The 22,294-nt window shown below is 41.5% G+C and overlaps 1 protein-coding gene across 1 annotated transcript in view; it reads left to right on the top strand.

Moving 5' to 3' along the window:
- Positions 1-21,025, top strand: part of SDC2 (syndecan 2) — a 176,072-nt gene extending 155,047 nt beyond the window's left edge. The window contains exons 3-5 of the mRNA XM_077493072.1: positions 5,247-5,389; positions 8,111-8,225; positions 15,647-21,025. Coding sequence (XP_077349198.1) covers positions 5,247-5,389; positions 8,111-8,225; positions 15,647-15,810 — 422 coding nt within the window. The 3' untranslated portion in view covers positions 15,811-21,025. The remainder of the gene's footprint in view (positions 1-5,246; positions 5,390-8,110; positions 8,226-15,646) is intronic.
- The last annotated feature ends 1,269 nt before the right edge of the window (positions 21,026-22,294 follow it).

Below are 22,294 nucleotides of genomic sequence, written 5' to 3' on the forward strand. Positions count from 1 at the left end.
GACAGAGTGGTGTTACGCTCTCGTCCAGGCTTTTTGCCAAAGATATTGTCCTGCCATGATCCAAAACCATGTTCCCAGGGAAGAAAAGTCACTACATTGTCCACTAAGGCCAGACCTGCTCTCACAGGGACCAATATTCCATCCTACTTTAGGAACGCTAAATTTAACAGCCTGGCTATTGAAACCCACATTCTGAAGAGACGTGGGCTTTCCAGGTCCGTTATCTCTACTTTGATTAATGCAAGGAAGCCAGCTTCCTTGCAGAATTCTTGCCTTTCTACAATTAGGCGTGGAGATGAAATTAGCCTTGAGTATTATTAAGGGCCAAGTCTCAGCCTTATTGATCTTAATTCAAAAAACGCTTGCTACGCATTCTTTAGTCCGGGGTATTATGCAAGGGGTGATGCATATTAATCCGCCAGTTAAATTACCTTTAAATCACCCTTGGGACTTGAACTTTGTTTTGTCAGCGTTACAAAAACCAAACAAAAGCCATTTGAACTGATCAGCATATTCACTTAGTCCTTCTGACAAGGAAGCTGGTGTTCTTGGTTGCTATATCCTCAGCAAGAAGGGTTTCGGAAATTGGCTGCTCTTTCATGTAAAGAGCAATATTTGATTATTCATGAGGACAGAGGTGTTACGCCCTTGTCCAGACTTTTTACCAAAAGTAGTTTCAGGTTTACACCTGAACCAAGCTATTGTCCTGCCATTGTTTTTTCAAAAACCATGTTCCAGGGAAGAGAAGTCACTACATTGTCTTGATGTGTTGAGAGCAGTGAAAATCTATTTAAAGACAACTGCTCAGATTAGAAAGACTGTCTTATTTATTCTGCCAGAGGGTCCTAAGAAAGGACATGCAGCATTGAAATCTACTGTCGCTAAGTGGATTCAGCAAAAATTTATTCAGTCTTATGCTTTAAAGGGAAAGATTCCTCCTTTTCAAGTCAAGGCGCACTCTACCAGGTTGGTTAGTGCTTCTTGGGCAGTGCGTCACCAGGCCTTCATGGCTCAGATCTGCAAGGCCGCAACTTGGTCTTCAGTACATACATTCACAAAGTTTTATCAGGTGGATGTAAGGAGGTATGAGGATATTGCCTTCGGGCGAAGTGTACTGCAGGCAGCAGTATAAGTCCTCAAGTCTGGGAGTGCCCTACGGCTAGTCTTTTTCCCTCTCCTCAAAAAGCATTGCTATGGGACATCCCATTAAGTTATTACTTAAGCTCTGTGTCCCATGATGTACGATAAAGAAAATAGGATTTTTATAACGGCTTACCTGTAAAATCCTTTTCTTGGAGTACATAGTGGGTCATATAGGTCCCTCCCCTCTTTTATGGGGTTTAAGCATATTGCTTTGCTACAAAAACTCCTGGAAGGAGGAGGGGTTATATAGGGGAGTAAATTTCCTGTATTGGGTATGCCAATATCCATCACCTGAAGGTGGCCCATAACCCATTAAGTTATTACTTAGGCACTGTGTCCCATGATGTACTCCAAGAAAAGGATTTTACAGGTAAGCTGTTATAAAAAGCCTATTATTTTGTACAATGTATGCCAACATCTCTTGCAGGATTTTGCTGCCACCTTCGGGTACAAAGGTCTAGCATTGATGGACAAATCGTATTACACAGATGTGAACAACCCAAATTGCAGTATGTGTTCAACCTGGCAAACTTGTGTCCATGTTATCTACGTTTGGCCAGTGCCAACTTTACCAGTAAAAAAAAAATACCAAATGCATATATTCTCTTATTCTATATTCCTATTGTACGCGTTCCTGGCAAAAAGGCTCATAAAGTGGTAGGTGCTGCAGCGATTACCAGCTGGATTCTGGCAACATCAAGCAAGTGTACATATTCGCCAGCACACCATGTATCAACAATCAACGTCCAAAGGTTTCTTTATAGTAGAAAGAACACATCACAGAGACAAGTGCAATGTTTCGGAGCCACAAAGGAGTCCTGCGCGTCTCTGAAACGTTTTCACTTGTCTCTGTGATGTGATCTTTCTTCAATATAGAAACGTTTGGACGTTGCTGTCAAATATGTACACCTGCAAATATACAAGACAGCTGACTAATTCTGTTCTCAGATCCAAACCACAACTGCCTGTCTGTCTATTTATATCTATCTTTCATAGTTGGGTGTGATTAAGAGTATTAGCTACCTAGGGCCATATTACTCAAGCATCTTTATTATTGATGATATTTAGTTATTTATTTCACGTACTTATCTAGCGCCTTCAATTTACGCAGCGCTTTACATATACATTGTACATTCACATAAGTCCCTACCCTCAAGGAGCTTACATTCTAAGGTCCCTAACTCATATTCATACATACTAGGGACAATTTAGACAAGATCCTACCAGCCAGCATGCCTTTGGAGTGTGGGAGGAAAGCGGAGCACCTGGTAGAAACCCACGCAGACACAGGGAGAACATACCAACTCCAGGCAGGTGATATTGTGGTTGGGATTCAAACCAGCAACCCTTGCTGCTAGGCAAAAGTGTCATCCACTGCACCTCCTGTGCCGCCCCATATGAATGTTTTATAATGTTAGTTGCAAAAGTATGGTAGCTGGAAATACCCAAGCCACTGGTATTTTTAGGTGGAGGTCAGCAGTGGGTACCTATGGCCACCTATTCACATCATCACAGGTTTCTGTTAATGTTTTATACCATTGTCCCTGTGATAGAAAATATGCTTGGTATAGGCTACAGCTATAACATGATGTGAAAGATGCATTAGTCTCTACACAAGACAAGACAAAAAAATCCAATGCACATGCAAAGCACTGAAATCTAAAGATTGTGTTTTTAATCCAACTGTTCATTCGTCTTTGTTTTGTAAGTGGGTAACTTAGAATAAGTGGGGCCTGCTAGTCGGTAAACAAAATGACTGGCTGAATCTGCTTTGGAGTAAGTGGCAGGCTGATATCCCTGCTCTGGAGAGGGAGGATTGGGAGGAATGCCTGGAGAGGGGTACTAAACTGGTTATATCAGCAAGTGATAAACTCATCCAGACGAAATTTCTTCATCGGGTGTACCTCACTCCAGTGCGTCTGTCCAGGATATATCCCACTAGAGACCCCCACTGCCCCAGGTGTCGAACTGAGGTTGGAACATACCTGCATATGTTCTGGGAGTGTCGACGGCTGGAGGATTTCTGGTTAGGCGTTTTTGATCACTTAAATACCCGGCTGGGGTTAGGGGTCCCTCGGTCCCCTGCACTAGCCTTATTGGGCATCCATCCAGATGAGCTCACGCCTTACTACTCGAAGCTATTGACCTCCTATCTCCTCTTCTATGCGAAGAAGGTGATTTTGTGTAAATGGCTTTCGGAGCGCCCCCCAAGTGTAGCCCGGTGGGAACGAGCAGTCGATGCTGCCCTCCCATTATACAAGCTAACATACCATAATCGGGGTTGTCCGTGGAAGTTTGACAAGATCTGGCTCCCATGGACCTACGGGTCAGCCACTTGAGGATTGAGTTGGGATCATGGCTGGCCTGCCCTCCAGTTTGTTTGGGTCTGCTCCCCCCCCCTTTTCTCCCCTCCTCCCCCTCGGTGGGTCCCCCTCCCTCCCCCCCCCCCCTCATGCCCCCCCTCCTCTGCCCTTCCCCCCCCCCCCTTCCCTCCCCATCTCCCATCCGCCGATGCTTACTATGAAGACCTAAGCTTACTTATATGGGTATATCTCCTGTATTGTGCTCGGTGATAGATGATCTGTTCTTGGCCTCACTGTCGGGGTATTCGTTTATCCCTTTTCTGTTATGTGGTACTCTGAACTACAATGTTAGTCTGTAACTACTTGGCTGTACAATTGAGTTGTTCCTCTGCCTCATTCTGTTTTGTATCCTGATGTGATATCTTTGAAATAAAGCACTCCTGTTTATAAAAAAAAAATTAAAAAAAAATGACTGACTGATTTGATAACACTTCAACTATTCATTTGATATGGCAAATGCTTGATAAAAAAAAAAATAGAACAGTTAACATATGAACTTGGCCCATCCATGCCAAAAACAGTGCCTGCATTGTTCTGTGCCACCCTCGTCCTGTATGCTAAATATAACTATATCATATAAAAGTTGCCTTTTTTATAATGTCAAATAATTAGTTTTTTTTTTATTCGATAAAACACAATTTAGTAATTCAGTCTTTGCCCTGTATTACATAAGATGTTGAAACCAATGTTGTAATCCCTACAGTATGTCAGAGTGTTTTGGAGATATGCAATATGTCTGGGATATTGCATTAGTAGAACCCATCTATACTGTAAGTGGCTTATTGAGTCCTAAGGACAGGTCAGGTTAAAGACCAAGAAGGAATATTTTAAATTTTTTTGTCTGTTGAACCCATTTTAATCTAAAGGTAATAGACCGGCATTAAAAGTGGATCCTAGGGGTCATCTGATAGACAGACAAGTAGTGCTGGCTCCTCAGCACAGAGTTCCAGTGCATCCATTAGCCCCAGTTTCTTAAATAAACTTTAAAGTTTTTTTAAACTTTTTATAATCATAAATCGCGTAAGGGAGGGTTATAACCCCTGTAATGTTTATTTTTTGCCATCTTTGTCCTAATGAGGAGCTTTATCTTCAATTACTGTCCCATAGCCAAAAAACAGGACATAAAAGGAAATCCCCACAATTTAAGGAAACATCTTGGGGTCCTCCAGGTAACCAGAATCGATGTTTCAATTGGAAGATTTCGCCTCTATTACTTTTCTAGGGACAACCTAAAATGTGGTATTTTCTTTTCATTTCAATGATAATGTTAAACGAGACAAATGGAGAAGATCAATAAAAACTGACAGGTGTTCTAATCCACCTTCCCTCTATTCAAAACGAAAACCAAGTTTTGCCTTTGGTTTAGTTTATACTTTAACTTTTTACAAATTGTCAAATAGGACTGTGTCCCTGCTGTGATGTAGCCAGGACCGGTTAGTAGGTTTCCTATGAAGGTGTTTATGCTATCAGAACTGAAAGCCCAATCTGTATTTAGGGAGGACTTCAAGGCATGTTTGAGCCCCAATTTGAAAAGCCACATGTACCTGGGATATGGCCTTCAAGGCTCAGGCTGTATGAGTTGTATGGTGATAAAAATGTATGAGGCTTTATGCCAAGAACATGTAAGAAGCCACAGAATTTGTGGGTTCTCGTAATCTTGAAGGTGCTTTAATTATCATTATATATCAAAACTTGAACTTGCAGAGGCTGATAAACTTGTTTTGCTGTCTCAATAACCAGGGGTGGCAGACAATGATGCTGAAGAAGATCCAGTACAGCTGACGACCCTCCGATTACTTCCAGAGAGTCCCCCCACTAGTGACGTGCCAGTTATAGAGATGACTACACTGAAGATGCAAACAAAAGTTGTACTGGGAGCAGGGGTATGTTCATAACCTCACTAATTACTGTTGTAATAGAATATTTATAAAACACCAGCAGCTTACAATATCTAAGGGCCCACTCATACTTTAGCACTGCATTACATTAATGAAAGAATGTTAACCACTTCCAGCCCGGCCTATACTAAAATGACTGCCGGGCAGGACTTTGGTCGATCCAGGTGGATGTCATATGATCACAGCGCAATCTGTCACTGGCTGTATCCATCGGATACAGCCGATGACCGATCAGTGTATGGGCCTGCTGCTGGTACCATGTGATTGCTGTGACCAGTCACAGCAGATCACATGACAATCGTTTCATGCCATCCATTGTGTACAATTGTGTTGCTAGCTGTGATTGGTCACAGTGATCACATGGTACAGACAGGGTCAATCACATCTAATCACAACAAAACACACTGAACGCATCCGTTTCATTCAGTAAAAAATGGTTGCTTATACCAGTGAAATTCACTGGTATAAACCATCATAATATGTAAAAAAAGAAATCCTGATGTCTTCCACGGACTACTACAGTGTTACTGTGGTCACAGTGTGTTAAAAAGGGGAAAACGTGTAATAAAAAAGTCACCAGTCAGCGTCCCTGGCTACTGCCACACCTGTTATATGATCACTCTGTACTGCTCTACTGACAGTATGTGTAAAAAAAAATAATAAAAAATTGTGACAAAAAATTACAAATAAATTACAAAATTCTAACTTTTCCATGCCTCTTATTAAATACCCTGGACTGTCAAGTTTCCAAAAGGGGGTAATTTGGAGGATACTTTTACCATCCTGGCATTTTCAGGCCTCAACAAATAAGTCAGATATATACTATAGTTTGTGGACTCTATTTTATTTTCTACAGACTAAAGCATATACACTGATTTGGGTTATTTTCACCAAAGAAATGTAGCAGAATACATTTTGGCCTAAATATGAAGTCGATTACTTGCTAAATTGTATAATAACGCATACTCACGATCGGAATTTTGGTCGGAAAAAGCTCTGATGGTTTTCCCGACGGGATTTCGCTCAAGCTGTCTTGCATACACAGTCGCACCAAATTCCAACCATCAAGAACGCGGTGACGTACAACGGGACTAGAAAAAGGAAGTTCAATACCCAGTAGCCAGTAGCATCCATCTCGTAGTTGAATCTGAGCGTGAGTTTTTGCGCATTGGAATTGCATACACACGATCGGAATTTCCGATAGAAAGTTTTTCCATCTGAAAAATTGAGAACATGCTCTCAAATTTTTGCTGGCAGGAATTCGGCCAGCTAAATTCTGATGGAGCATACACACGGTCACATTTTGCAATGAAAAGCTCTCATCTGTCTTTTGCTGGCCGAAATTCCGATCGTGTGTACGCAGCATAACAGATACAAAGAAGAAAGCGTTTCTTTGTTTGTTTGTTTTTTTTTTTGTTTTTTCAAAATGTTCAGTTTTTTTGTTTGGTTAGCAAAAAATAAAAGACCCAGTGAAGCGGCATGCCTCCCCCCCCTCCCCCCCAGACCCGGAAGTGCAGGATCACGTAGGTAAATGATCCTGCACAGGAGAGCCGTCTTACCCCTGTAAATGTACAGTATACGGTCAGAAAGCAGTTGAATACCACCAAAAAGCTCTATTTGTGTGAAAAAAATTATAAAAATGTAATTTGGGTACAGTGTTGCATGACTGCGTAATTGTCATTCAAAGTGCGGAAGCTGAAAATTAGCCTGGGCAGGGAGGGGTGAAGCTGCATTACATCAAAGGAGAAGTTTGGTCAAAGCTCTTTTGACACTGCTTCTCATGTGAGCCACTTAGTTCTGCACTCCTGTGGCCCGTATTCAGCTGACGTCACTCCCTCGCCCAGAATCTGGAGGGATCCCTACTTTAATGCCGCTCCCTCCCACTACAAGGGTGGATTTGATTTAATTCACGCTTTAAATCATTTAAATCACTAGTAAAAATACTTGCTTTAAATCCGCTCCATTTGAATTAGAATTTTTAAGGCACAACTGTCATAAATTTGAGAAATCAAAAAATCCGATTTTTTTTTTTTTTTTTTTTTTTTTTTTTATCCAACCTGGCTGGTGACTGACGGTCACAGGCTCTCTGCTCATTAATGACAAAGAACTGAGTGATCAGCGGTCTTTGACTGCTCGGTTCTCTGTCTTGGAAGCAACTGGGGACTGATGCTGCATCCGACTAGTTGTACATGTAGATTTTTTTTATTTTATTTTTTATTCCAAACTTCTCTTTGAAGAAGCCCTTTAATTTTGAATCGGAAAACCACAAAAGAAAACCTTGGAAATGACCCCTTGGGGCATTGCCCACTATGGTATTAGTGCATTGAAATGGAACCACAGTAAGGTACACACATTGCCATGTATTGCAGTAAATGTACAGTAAAACACCTGTTACCCACAACACAATTGTGAATACTCACCAAATGCTTTACAAACATTCAAGACAAACTATATATAAAATATAAAAAAAATTGATTTCATAATGGATTTATTAGAATTGCTTAGGAACAGCAGCAATATTTTGTAGCAGTCTTGGGGAAACATTAGGAGTTCTGCATTGTACCAGGCTGCCGCTCTTGCAAAGTTTTAGACTTCTGTAACGCTATGTGTGTTTATTAAACGCAGAGGAAAAGTAAACCTTTCTTAATGTCAGGAAACTTTTATGTCTGATTTTCTATAAACTTTCTTTCTATTTTGGCATCGTAGGGGCCTCAGATAAGGAAGACTGAAGATTACGCAGGAAGCAACCCCAACGCTGATACAGATGTGTACACAGAGAAGCAGTCAGAGAACCTCTTTCACAGAACAGAAGTACTTGCAGGTGAGAATTTGTGCATAGACATTGGTAATAGTTCTGTTATCTATGCAGTTAGCCTGTCTCTGTTATAAAATTGTGCTGTTTAGACATGGAAATTATACTTGCACACCAGTAACTTACAGTATCTCACAAAAGTGAGTACACCCCTCACATTTTTGTAAATATTTTATTATATCTTTTCATGTGACAACACTGAAGAAATGACACTTTGCTACAATGTAAAGTAGTGAGTGTACAGCTTGTATAACAGTGTAAAAACTGTTTGCCGCCCCCTCAAAATAACTCAGCACACAGCCATTCATGTCTAAACCACTGTCAACAAACGTGAGTACGCCCCTAAGTGTAAATGTCCAAATTGGGCCCAATTGGCCATTTTCCCTCCCCGGTGTCATGTGACTCAAACAGGCCTTGCCATGGTCGACCAAAGAAGTTGCATGCATGTGCTCAGTGTCATATCCAGAGGTTGTCTTTGGGAAATAGATGTATGAGTGCTGCAGAGGTTGAAGGGGTGGGAGGTCAGCCTGTCAGTGCTTAGACCAAACGCTGTACACTGCATCAAATTGGTCTGCATGACTGTCGTCCCAGAAGGAACTAAAGAAGCATCTGCTCAAGAAAGCCTGCAAACAGTTTGCTGAAGACAAGCAGATTAAGGACATGGATTACTTGAACCATGTCCTGTAGTCTGATGAGACAAAGATCAACTTATTTAGTTCAGATGGTGTCAAGCGTGTCTGGCGGCAACTAGGTGACGAGTACAAAGACAAGTGTGTCTTGCCTACAGTCAAGCATGGTGGTGGGAGTGTCATGGTCTGGGGCTGGTTTATTGAGGGAACTATGAATGCCAACATGTACTTTGGCATACTGAAGCAGAACATGATCCCCCTCCCTTTGGAGACTGGGCCTCAGGCCAGTATTCCAACATAAAGACCCCAAACACACCTCCAAGACAACCAATGCCTTGCTAAAGAAGCTGGGGGTAAAGGTGATGGACTGGCCAAGCGTGTCTCCAGACGTAAACCCTATTGAGCATCTGTGGGAAATCCTCAAATGGAAGGTGGAGGAGCGCAAGGTCTATAACATCCACCAGCTCCGTGATGTTACACTTTGCGACCAATGTGGGCATTTTCACTTAGGGGTGTACTCACTTTTGTTGCCAGCAGTTTAGACATTATTAATGGCTGTGTGTTGAGTTATTTTGAGGGGACAGCAAATTTACACTGTTATACAAGCTGTACACTCACTACTTTACATTGTAGCAAAGTATTATTTTTTGTGTATCAGTGTTGTCACATGAAAAGATATAATAAAATATTTACAAAAATGTGAGGGGTGTTCTCAATTTTGTGAGATACTGTACATAATAAGCATAAGAGGGTGGCCTCCCCTTTTCTGCTTGGTCTTTCTATGCAACACAGAATCCACGCTCCATTTGCACAGTACCAACATAACAAGAAAGACACAAGGGGGGGGGGGGGATGAGCACAACACCCGCAGGAGAGTTTTTCAGCGATCATTTGTATATTTTGCTGATGATTGGTTACTTGTGGCTCCTTTTGCAAGGTCTATTAGGTTTATCTGGCTTGTGTCAAAGGGCTTTTGTTTGTCAGAACTACTTCTTTTTGCTTAGAGGTCACTGTAGTGATGAGATTTGGTTTGGCCATCCTGGAAGTAAGCTGTCATTTTTAGGCCAGTGAGCGGCTATGCTTCCACAAAAGGGTGGGGATGCTTGAGACATCATTGGCCTAATATGACTACATGGCGATATTAATGCAATGATATCATGAGCGCCCTTGTCCCAATGTGTACATGCAGCTGTGGGGCAGAAAATCACTGTCATTGGCAGCTGACTTCCAGGTTTAGGCTAGGTTCACACTGTAGCGATGCGGGAACGCCGCAAATCCGCGGCGTTTTCCCGCATCGCATGCTTCCCGCCGGCAGTTCACACTGCCCTATGCGGACTGCTGGGAGTGTCAATGAAATCTTAATGACACCCCCAGATCAGTCCGCATATCGCAGTGCGATCTGCAAACTCGGACAGGAATCGGATCGCATGGTGTGAACACCCATGCGATCCGATTCTGCTGCGGACCAAAAAAAGGGTCCCGTGCGAGTTTGCGGCGGGTGCGATGCGAATTCAGCCATACTATCTGTATGGCTGAACTCGCATCGCTACAGAGATCGGATGTGATTTGCACTGCAGTGCGGTGCGAATCACATCCGGGTCTCCCACCCGCAGCGGTGTGAACCCAGCCTTAAGCCAAACCTATTGTCCTCCCTAGTCACAAGGATTGCAAATGCAGCTTAAGGTTGATGCAGCTTAAGAGGAATACTGCAGGTCAGTAGGAGGCCAACTATAGGTCATTAGTTCCTGTCAGTGAACTCTGAAGGATCTTGGAAACATCCCAAACGAATATTACAGTGTAACTAAATCCACCTTGTGGGTGTCGGACCATTGGAACAAAGTTAAAGTGTAACTAAAGGCAGAACCTTTTTTTGGATAGAGCGGAGAAGGATTAGAACTCCTGTCGGTTTTTATTGCGGTCTGTGCACGCGTTGGGGAGATTCAACCTCTCTATTTTTCCTGTTTTAATAATAATGGTAAAGAAAAATCAGACTTTTGGTTGTCCAGAGAAAAGTAATAGAAGGGAAATCTTCCAATAGGGACACCAGTTCTGGTGGCCTGGGGGTCCCCAAGAAATTTCCTTAATTAGCAAGGATTGCCTCTCACTTCCAGTTTTAGCCATGGGACAGGGGTTATAACCCCCCCTTACTCTATCCAAAATGGGGAAAAAAAACTTTGCCTATAGTTCTACTTTAAGTATTTGTGTCTTTAGTTCTGTTTTAAGTGCAATCTGAATGCACCTGAAGGCACACTTGCATCTGCCCCTTGACGCTAGCCCTATTGTTTGTGTCTCCATTGTGGAGATTTATTTGTATCCTGTCCTATGGAAACTACAGGAATGGAGGGCATTACCATCTTTCATGGCTTCTACAGGTCCCCTTATGTTCCCTGACCGCTATCAAATTTAGAACTTCCCTTAACTTTCTGGCTGGTAGCACAACTGTAAATCCGGTTAGAGGTAGAAGTTCTAGGCTGGCATTGTTAATTGAGGTAAAATCGTATATATGATTAGTACTAATGCTTTCACTATAACCTGATCAAAAGCAATCTATTTGTATGATTAGTATTATTATGTTTAGATTTGTTTTTGTGTGTATGCCCTTTACATGCATTTAATAATAATTTTCCGTGCAACGTACCATTGCAAACACTATTTCCTTTCATTTTTATTTACACGTTCCTGGGTTACTTAAACCTTGGCTTGCATAATTCCAACTTTACATAACCCCTTCCTTGCCTCATAGGGTGCTGTCAGTAATTATCGTAATTATTCATGTACAGTATACAGTGACGGAAAGGGTATTTGATCCCCTGCTGGTTTTGAAAGTTTGCCCACTGACAAATGATCAGTCCATAATTTTAATGGTAGTTTTATTTTAACAGTGAGAGAATAACAAAAATATCCTGAAATGGGCATTTCAAAAAAGTTTATAAATTGATTTGGATTTTAATGAGTGCAGTAAGTATTTGATCCCTTATCAATCAGCAAGATTTCTGGCTCCCAGGTGTATTCTATACAGGTAATGAGCTGAGATTAGGAACACCTAATGCGCCTAATCTCCGCTTGTTACCTGTATAAAAGGCACCTGTCCACAAAAACAATCAGATTCCAATCTCTCCACCATGGCAAAGACCAAAGAGCTTTCCAAGTATGTCAGGGATAAGATTGTAGACCTACACAAGGCTGAAATTGGCTACAAGACCATCACCAAGCAGCCTGGTGAGAGGGTGACAACAGTTGGTGCGATTATTCGCAAATAGAGGAAACACAAAATAACTGTCAATCTCCCTTGGTCTGGGGCTCCATGCAGGATCTCACCTCGTGGAGTTTCAGTGATCATGAGAACTACATGGGAGAATCTTGTCAATAATCTCAAGGCAGCTGGGACCATAGTCACCAAGAAAACAATTACTAACACACTACATCGTAAAGGACTGAAATCCTGCAGGGTCTGCAAGGTCCTCCTGCTCAAGAAAGCACAGGCACATCTGTAGTTTGCTAATAAACATCTGTATTTTTCAGCGGAGAACCTGGGTGAAGGTGTTGTGGTCAGATGAGACCAAAATTGAACTCTTTGGCATCAACTCAACTCGCCGTGTATGTAGGTCGAGGAATGCTGCCTATGACCTCAAGAACACCACCCCCACCATCAAACATGGAGGTGGAAACATTATGCTATGGGGGTGTTTCTCTGCTAAGGGGGCAGGACAAATTCACTGTATCAACAGGACGATGGACAGGGCCATGTACTGTCAGATATTGGGTTCAGAACCTCCTTTCCTCAGCCAGGGCATTGAAAATGGCTCATGGATGGCAATTCCAGCATGGCAGTGACGCAAAACACATGGCCAAGGCAACAAACAAGTGGCTCAAGAAGAAGCACATTAAGGTCCTGGAGTGACCTAGCCAGTCTCCAGACCTTAATCCCATAGAAAATATGTGGAGGGAACTGAAGGTTCAAGTTACCAAACGTCAGCCTCGAAACCTTAATGACTTGGAGAGGATCTGCAAAGAGGAGTGGGACAAAGTCCCTCCTGAGATGTGTGCAAACCCAGTGACCAACTACAAGAAGCATCTGACCTCTGATTGTCAACAAGGGTTTTGCCAACATGTATTAAGTCATGTTTTGCAAAGGTGTCAAATATTTCACGCATTAAAATGCAAATTAATTGAGAACGTTTTTGAAATGTGTTTTTCTGGATTTATTTGTTCTTGTTCGGTCTCTCACTGTTAAAATAAACCTACCATTAGAAATCTAGACTGATCATTTCTTTCAGTGGGCAAACATACAGAATCGGCAGGGGATCAAATACTTTTTTCCCTCACTGTATTATACAGCAGCCTTTTTTAACCAGAGTGGCTTGAGGTTTCTTCAGGGGTGCCTTGGCAAAATGTCACAAGTTTTCATTGTGCACAACCTTCTAGCTGCCGGCATCCTAACAACCAATGTCATCATCAGTTGATAAGGAGGGTGTCGGTTGCCTGCATAGCAACCCGCCCCTCTCCATCAATATGGGAGAAGAGAAACCTTGGAATAATAGTACCAGTTTGCAAAAGTATATTTGCTTTGGAAGAATAAATCCCCTTTAATGTTGGGTGCCCTACTTGGACTTGTGGCTGTTGCTGCATTATGTAAAACTATTAGAATAGCTTTTACATTTTAGAATGGGGTGCCTTTTAGACCAGGGATCTCAAACTGGTGGCCCTCCAGCTGTTGCGAAACTCCCATCATGCTTCTGACTGAGGGAGTCATACTTGTAACTGCCAGCCTTGCAATGCCTCATGGGTCTTGTAGTTTTGTAACAGCTAGAGGGCCACCAGTTTGAGACCCCTTCTCTAGACTGTCTATGATGTTTAAAGGGTGCCTAGACTGAAAAAAGGTTGAGAAACACTTTTATACAGAAAATTATGAAGAAGGGGTAACGGCGCTCCGGGTGAGCAAATCAATATGATCCGGATGTGCTGGGTGTAAGCCACGGCTCTCCACCGAAAACTATGGGGGGAAAAAAGGAAAATTGCTGCACACAATGTCGTTTCAATGCGGTTTTTATTGTTCAAACAGTCATATGACAGCCACCAAGACAAAGACACAGGAACCAGGAGAGGTGACGCGTTTCACACTGTCAATAGTGCTTCTTCCAAACATTGTTATACAGGATGGTGTTTTAAGTTCTGATGCATGCTACACCATTATGCAGCATTTTAGTCACTTAAAGCAGAACTACACCCACCAATTTATCGGTTTCCCAAATCCATTACCTTAAAGGCATGCCATGAATGATAATTATCAGTTGCCAGTGTGCATATGTTAGCTTAAAACCAAACTGTGAAGCCATGAAATGACTGGTGTCCTAGCTGAACACATATACAGCACATGGCAACTGCTGATCAAAATGAGGCTAAGAAGGCTGCTTCCTTGACTGAAAATGATTGGAAGTTTTTGGTTCTTTTATTAAAGGGGTTGTAACCCCTCCTGTTTTTTCACCTTAATGCATCCTATCACTGAGCAGCTCCACCCACCATCTCTCTCACACCCCCCCCCCCTCACGTTTTACTCACCTGAGCCCATTCATTCCCATGCCGGAGACACGCACACACCCTCTCTGGTCGGGGTCTCTGCTCTTGATTGGATAGATTGATAGCAGCGCAGCCATTGGCTCCTGCTGCCGTCAGTCAAATCCAGTAACAGGGTGCTGGGGGGAAGGGCTGAGTCCGGCTTGCTGTGTCTATGGACGCAAAAGCTTTACTTAGGAACGTGCCCGCAAGGTGCCCCCAGGGAGAGCACTTCTCCTAGGTGGTTTCCCGATGCGGGGAGGGGCTACTAGTGTCGCCGGGGGACCCCAGAAGAGGAGAATCTGGGCCACTTTGTGCAAAACTAACTGCACAATGGCATGGTATGATATGTTTTTAAAAAACAAGGATTTGGTAACCCTTTGAAGTATAACTAAAGTGGATTTCTCCTCCTCCTCCTCACTCCTGTTAGCTTTCAGCTGCCACAGAAGAGAAAAACAGATATGGTTCTGGTGAATGGCAGCACTCCTACTGTGCAGTTGCCCCTTGTTTCTGGTGTGTTGGCAGTTCTAGCGCACTTACGCCTTACGCTCACCTCATCTCCCGCCAAAAGCTGCGGGGATCTTCAGGATGGAGAGCAGGAAGGGGGGCTGGCAAATGTAGTTTACTGGATCTTTCCTTTTCTAAATGAACACAGTGAGTGGTACCAATTAATCAATGTGTTCATTCATAACTGAAGCAGAGTAAACATTTTACTATGCTTGAGTTTGGTAATGAACAGTGAGACTCTGCAGAGATAGAGGACTTTGTCCTCAATATCCTTTCTCTGTCTCAAAAGTGAGACGACGGGGGTCTGTTTAGACTGGTGATATTTCACCAAAGCCCCCCAGCAGGGCTGCTAAAAATTGTAAAAAATCAATAAATTGAATTGTAAAAAATAAAGTTACTAATCCTGTCCTCTGCCCTACTGATACCATCCACTGCCTCAATGACACCAGCCTCTGCCCCACGGATGCTGTCCACTACCCTACTGACACCAAGCTTGCCTGTCCTTGTCTGCAGATGGATCCCAGCCACAGATCAAATTCTGAAAAGCAGAAAAAGACCTCCAAGTACATATTTTTCAGCAGGCTTAGTGCTAGCTTTGGGTTAGAAGTAAGCAGGAAGGCGAGAGATACCCACAGTGGTAGTTTCTTTAGTTCCACTTTAATATAGCACATCAATAACTGAAATTTAGCTTTCACTAAAATGTCATATCTAACAAAGTATCTATCTAATCTTCCCTTTCAGCGGTTATTGCTGGTGGAGGCATCGGCTTCCTTTTTGCTGTTTTCCTCATCCTGCTGCTTGTTTATCGCATGAGGAAGAAGGATGAAGGCAGCTACGACCTGGGAGAACGAAAACCATCCAGCGCCGTCTACCAAAAGGCACCTACTAAAGAGTTTTACGCGTAAAACTCCCACCTAGTGTCTCTTTTTTTGAGATCACTGAACTTTTTTTGTTTTTCTTTTAAAATAAAGCTTTTGCATAGAATAAAGAAGATTTCTTTTTTTTTTTTTTTTTCTTATTTTTTTTTTTTCCTTGTTCTCTAAAGAGCCTCGGAGGCAAATTATAATGAAAAAAATCCCATTGTATTTAAGAAAAAAAAAAAACTTTTCATGTATTCCTTAAAAACAAAAAGTATAAAAAAAAAAAAATTCTTGGCATTGTTGAGTGGGTAACAGTGGCAAAGTATTATTTTATATGACCATTGGTATTCACCAAGATGTTTAATATCTTTATGCATAAACATACAAGATGGAAAAATGACAAACAGTAGCTTTCAATCTTTGGGTCTATAAAAGGTTGTTTAATATTTTTAGCATGTCTCAGATCGCTCAAAGTTTTAGTTTTTTGTTTCATTAATTTATCTGTTTCCAAACAAATGCCTTTTTTTAGTAGTTGTCATGGTGCAATCGTCCTAGGGTAATTCAGATATACAGTATATTAGTGTAAATGTACTTTTTTTCTTCCTATGTAAACTTAAAATTTGTATAAATCTGTCTAATGATATTTGTTTTTTTTTTTTTTTGTTTTTTTTGTTTATTTTTTTGCTTTTTTTTTTTTTGTTTTTTGGTTTATTTTTTTTTTTTATACAATACCGCTCTAATTTTCAGTGTACTTTCTAGCAAATTTAGTCTGACGTGCAAAATGAAAAAAGAAATATCTACTTACAAGCTGTTAGTAAGAGCTACTTATTTTAAAGGTGCATTCACTCTTATCATTTTTGTATTATCAAACATTTTAAAGTATATCTAAGCCCTTCCCCCAAACAAGTATATTTTATTATATCCGGCATTAGTTTTTGTAATAAGGTTTGTTTTTCTATTTTGAGAGTCCAAGAAAATAATTAGGTCATCAGCACTTCCTACATAAGGATGCCAACACTACCTTTCTATGCCTCGCATACAGTGGTGTCACCCAAAGATGCACTTCCACTTGCGTCCGCCATTTATTACTGCGCCTGCACCAACCTCTATACTACCCACCTCTTCCATAATTGGCTAAAAAAAAAAGATACATGCACCTGCTATTGTGATGCAGGTGCACAAGAAATGGTGAAACTGAAGGGGGGGGAAACAAAAAAAGAAAAGAGACGACCCTTTAAGATCAATCTTATATCATTTTTTTTAAAGTGGTTGTAATAGAAAAATAAAAAAAATAAACATATCTATACTTGCCTGCTCTATGCAATAGAATTGCACAAAACAGCCCCATTCCTTCTCTTCTCGGGTCCCCCGCTGGCGCTCCCGGCTCTTCACCCCCTACTGGGGGAACCGGCAAGAGATGAATTCCCATGGGAGCACTTGTGCGGGCTCAGCCTGGAGATGATTAACGGGAGTGGAAACCAATGGATCCATATTGGTCTGCCCAGGGAGGAGGAACAAAGCCAGGAGAGCTGCAGCTCTCATGCACAGTGCTAGAATAACTAAAACATAGACACAATGTGGAGTGTTGGCAGCCATTACCTTTTTACATTAAGTTTTTTTAAACATGGCTGTGCTGACATGGCTTCTTTTTGCATAATCTAAAGATATAAAAACAGAGCTAGCTTTAGTGTGCATACGCCTCTTTAAAAGGTTATTTGCTTTTAGTAACAGCAGGCCAATAAATTGGTGCCTAATCGGGGTACCCACATAAAGTCCATTTTGTATGTTTTCATGTAGTTATCTCCGTGATTAGACTACAGAGTCTTAATTTCTTCATAAAACCTGCAGCATACTCGTTTACCCTGTGCATGCATGCTTGCATTTCAGATTGTCAGCATGGACATGGCAGGATTACCTAGATTGTCACTTGACTGTATCGGGGGATGGTCCTGAAAGATTTGTGCTCCTGGGCTGTATATCACATGCTTTATCTTGCAAGATTCCACAGGCGATCCTGACAGCTTAGCTCAAGGCATAAGCTATGGGTATGCTCAGATTGCCGGAGAGGACAGCCATCACCCAACCAAAATGGCACCAGCATTTGACAAGAAGCAGAGCCCAGGGAAAACAGAGGTGTGGGGGTTTTAGAGTATATCATACAATATGAATGTTTTTGTTGATCTAGAATCCTGTATATAGTTCTGCTGTAATCAGCAGATGAAGTGTGGATGAGGGGCTATGTTTTGTATCAATAACACCCCTCTTGCTTGCATCAAAATATTCATTACTGTGCTCATAGTAACTTGTCTCCAGCCTGTATGGAATTTTTTTTTTTTTAACCTGTCCCACCATCCTTGCTACTGAACTTTTCTGTTGAACTATGCTTGCTGAAGAATCTTCAGCATCTGACTCTGATCTGAGTTTCAGGAGGATCTGATTTCGGATTCCCCTTTGCTTGCTGTGGCTTCATACGCTACTCCCTTCACCACTACAGGACATAGTAATGATGTAGGGGCCACTAGGACTAAGCATCCGACACACCCTCACGTGGGTTGGATGCAGGAAGTTTTTCAGCCATTGCAATAGAACAATGATCAGTGACATGGGCACCGGGAAAGGCATGTATAAGGCCTCGTGTACATAGCTGCATGAGGCAGTACAATGTAGATTGTGGGCACGTTTACATGCCCAGGAGACGCAGCACACAGCTGCCTATAGTAATGAATAGTTGTACATGGGCATACTCTGTACCTGTGTAGGCACACACTGGATGCACACAAGCCTTCTCCAGGGATGTACACTTGTATGTATTTCTACGCAAGTACGGTGTATACATACGTTTAGCCAATCATTACTGTGGGACAGCTGTATTCCGCAGTTGTCCCCTGGGCAGTACGATATGTCAATTTTACTTGTGTAGCCTCATGTGGCCCTGTGCATAAGGCCTTAACCTTTTTGCTTTACAGGTTTTTTTTTTTTTTTTTTTTTTTTTTTTTTTTTTTTTACCTACTTGAGCAACAGAGTTATTATATAAAATAGGGTGTACAATAGGAGAACATGCATTCAGCTTTACTCAAGAAATTAAAGGGCAACAGCAAATTCATAGCAGCCAATCAGAATTTATCTTTCACTGAACTGACAAGCAGTATACTAAAGTCTGGTTGATCTAAGATATTGATCCTTGCCATTTATTGTTTCAGATTTTAAGCCTGAGTTTGGGTAAGAGGCGAAAACCTTTTTATTGCCCATGTTTGTTAATCAGGTTTCTGATTTTCTACTTTTATCATGCACTGGGGGGAAAAAACTGCTAAAATCAGTGCAGAGACTGGTTTCCTCCCCTAGTTGTAGATCTTTTACATTACTACTAAGCTGATATAATTTTAAGAGTGAATGCACCTTTAATTCCTCCAATCAGGAGAAGGCCAGTAACACCTTACCTATAACGAAGTGCTGGTGACGCTGGCTATGTATGTATTACATATGTGATGTAAACCGTTTAGACTGTGGGCCTCATTCATCAGTGTCTGCAAAAAACTCTGTGTTCTAGCAATCAGTCAGATTCTTCAATTCATGTTTTTAGGAATGTTTAAAATAAAAACAGGAAGGTGAATGGTTGCTAGTATCAACTAGACATTGACAGATGAGGCCCAATGAGCGGCTTTCCAGTGTGTACTGGGAATTGTACATCAGCTGCTGGTGAGCCGCAAGCTGCTTTACCTTGGCATGGATTATGACAGGCCTAATAAGCAACTCCAGCCAAAACAAGGTTTTCTGTCTTTGGTGGGGCAGGCTTAGTTCCCCCATTTTAATTACTTCTCCCCCGGACCCCCTAGGGTAGTTTCCCTGTCCATCCTCCACATGACAGGCTGATCACAATTGTTCAGCCAAGCTACTACTGTCAACAGCATACTAAGCAAGCTCTACGCAAGTCTCTAAAGACGCTGCACTAGGGCAGCCATTCTCAACCAGGCTTCCTCTAAAAGGTTGATAAGGGGTTCCATGAGTTGTGGCCAATTGATCTCCCATCTGATGGTGCCTGAATAGTATTGGGTCTGATGCCACGTGCCAAAGACATTGGCATGACACCAATTATCTTTTTAGCTTTCTGTAAAGCATGCATTCTTCATGCTGATCACCAATGTAAGCTACGTTCTTCCCACTGATCCTCCATGAATTTATTTTAACATGGATTCCCTGAAACCTGAAAATTATTTCAAGGGTTCTCTTGGGATAAAAAGGTTGAGAAAGGCTGCAACAGAGGCTAAGTGATGCAGTGTTGCTTTGTAGCCTTCAGTGGATTCTTCATAGGTGAACTCATGGGTTGGTGACAATCGCTCAGTACAAATCTCCGGCTTGTATTTTGGAATGGAGGGAAGATCACCCGATTTGGATCTTGGAGGGCAGTAGAGTGGATTGAGCCATGCACCACTACACCAAAAACCGAAATCTGTTTTGTCAGGAGTTGTCATTTAAAGGGAATCTGTCGCTGTATAAATATGGGAGCTGCTGTTGCTGCTTTTGTTTCTGAAGGGTCTGGAACCTGACCTTTGCTTCTCTATTTGGTACCTGAGCTTATAAGGTGTTCCGAGCACACCCCATTAACATAAATCAGCAATGGCAGCTACTCTTACCCTTTTCTGGCAGATTCCTGTTACATAACATTTGGCTCGCCTGTTGTCATAGAACTATAGGTCCCAGCAAACTGTGCCAACCGGCTATGACCTGTAATAGTTCTGTGTCGACTAGAAAGCTATGGCTATCTAAGCCTGGATTGTGAGGTAGAACCAAATCCAAAGATTAGAACAGTATTCTGACAAAGTCTGTGGCCACAATACAAACTTTTTTTCCATGTGTTTTTATTTTCTTTCTCTCCAAAGGTACGAGTAGGAGTTTAAAGAGTATTTTTTATTTTTGTTTTTCCTCCATGCATTTAAGTTGTAAAAGTCTTTATAAGCCTTTGAAGTGCCTATGATTCCATGTAAATTGTTGCAGACTGTGTTACAGAGTGTATGACAGTAAAAAAACAAATGTTGGTATTTTATAAGCACAGAAAAAAAATCAAATGGTAATTTTGTAGTCTTACATCAATAGACCTAAAATGTAACTTGGGAACATAAACACTACTAAATAAAAAAAAAAATGTGGCCTGATAGTGGCTATTTATGTGTCATTATTGCTTATGATATATGCTACATTGTGCTAACGAAATGCCTGTAATGTGGTTTTTACAAACAAATATACAAGGGATTTGATATCTAAAGTTGACTGTAGAAGTTTTGTATTTTTTTTTATTCACAAATTGTTGTGTTTTCTTCACCGATTTGGAAAGTATGTGATCCTGTGGGATTGAAAGTGAAAAGTTGCAAAATTAAAAAGGTTATTTGACCTTTTAGCCGTCATATCAGTTGTGAGGCTTCTGTATTAAAGAAGCTACTGTTTATTTTAACTTTCTCTGAAACTTAAAATATATTTCAAACCCAATTGCTAAAATCTTGTATAAGTTAAAAAAAAAAAAAGTTGCCCTCTACCTAAAGCAAACATTTATTATATTGCAGTGGGTTTACAAGCATCAAGTGTGTTTTTTTTATTTTATTTATTTTTTCCTACCAAAATGTTGCTGGGAGGAAAGGCGTCAAGGAGAGATGCCCAAATGTCCCGTGTGCATGAGGCTTTAGGAAGATTTCCCCTAGCTTCCAGTCAATGATTTGAAATATCTCCAACAGCGACAGACAGACAATAACAAAACCACATTTTTAGTAGTGTGGAGAAGGGCTAGAATGTCTGACAGTGTTTTTATCTCTCCATGACTACTGAAACCGAAATTTCTTGTACAGGCGTCACGGGGACAGTGAGGAGAAAGTCTCCCCAATGGGGGTCACTGACAAAAATAAAAGCTTGTTAGATTGAACTCGCCTCCAGCTCTATCCAAAACCACACACCTGCTTCTGAAAATGTTCTTGTCTGGCTCTTTGACTTCAGTATTTTCTGAATTGCTGGCCAAAAATGGCTGTACAGAAAGTACAGAAATAATGCTCTGACAAATTTGGATCCTCTTACTGGTTTCAGTAGCAGAAAACATGATTAAACCATGGCAAGAGAAGGACAGCAACTTGCACTTTCAGGAAATGAAAGAATGGTAAATTCCATGTTCCTTTAGCATGTGCTTCCTTTTGAAACCAACTGCAGAGGACTATTTTTTTATTTATTTTTTTAAAGCTCAACAGCCCGCCACGAGCAAAACTAATCTTTGCAAATGTACAAATTGTAGATAAGGTGTAAAATGTAAGGGGCGGTTGGCACCGCGCTCAAAACTTACTGCCTTTGTGGCCTGCTGCTAGTGACAATATATTAATGGTACCCCAAAACGAAGTACATTTTTGGGGGCACCAAATCACATGGTACTACCATGCCATGTGTTTTGGTGCAGCATGTTTTTGAAAATTAGTGCATTTACTAATTTTACTACATTCGTTTCATTTGCAGCTCATTCATATGAGTGGGCTGCAAAATCACACCACACAAAAACATG

The sequence above is a fragment of the Lithobates pipiens genome, unplaced genomic scaffold (genome assembly GCF_037356315.1).
Source record: "Lithobates pipiens isolate NorthernLeopardFrog02 unplaced genomic scaffold, aLitPip1_a1.2 Scaffold_19, whole genome shotgun sequence".
NCBI classification, from domain to species: domain Eukaryota; kingdom Metazoa; phylum Chordata; class Amphibia; order Anura; family Ranidae; genus Lithobates; species Lithobates pipiens.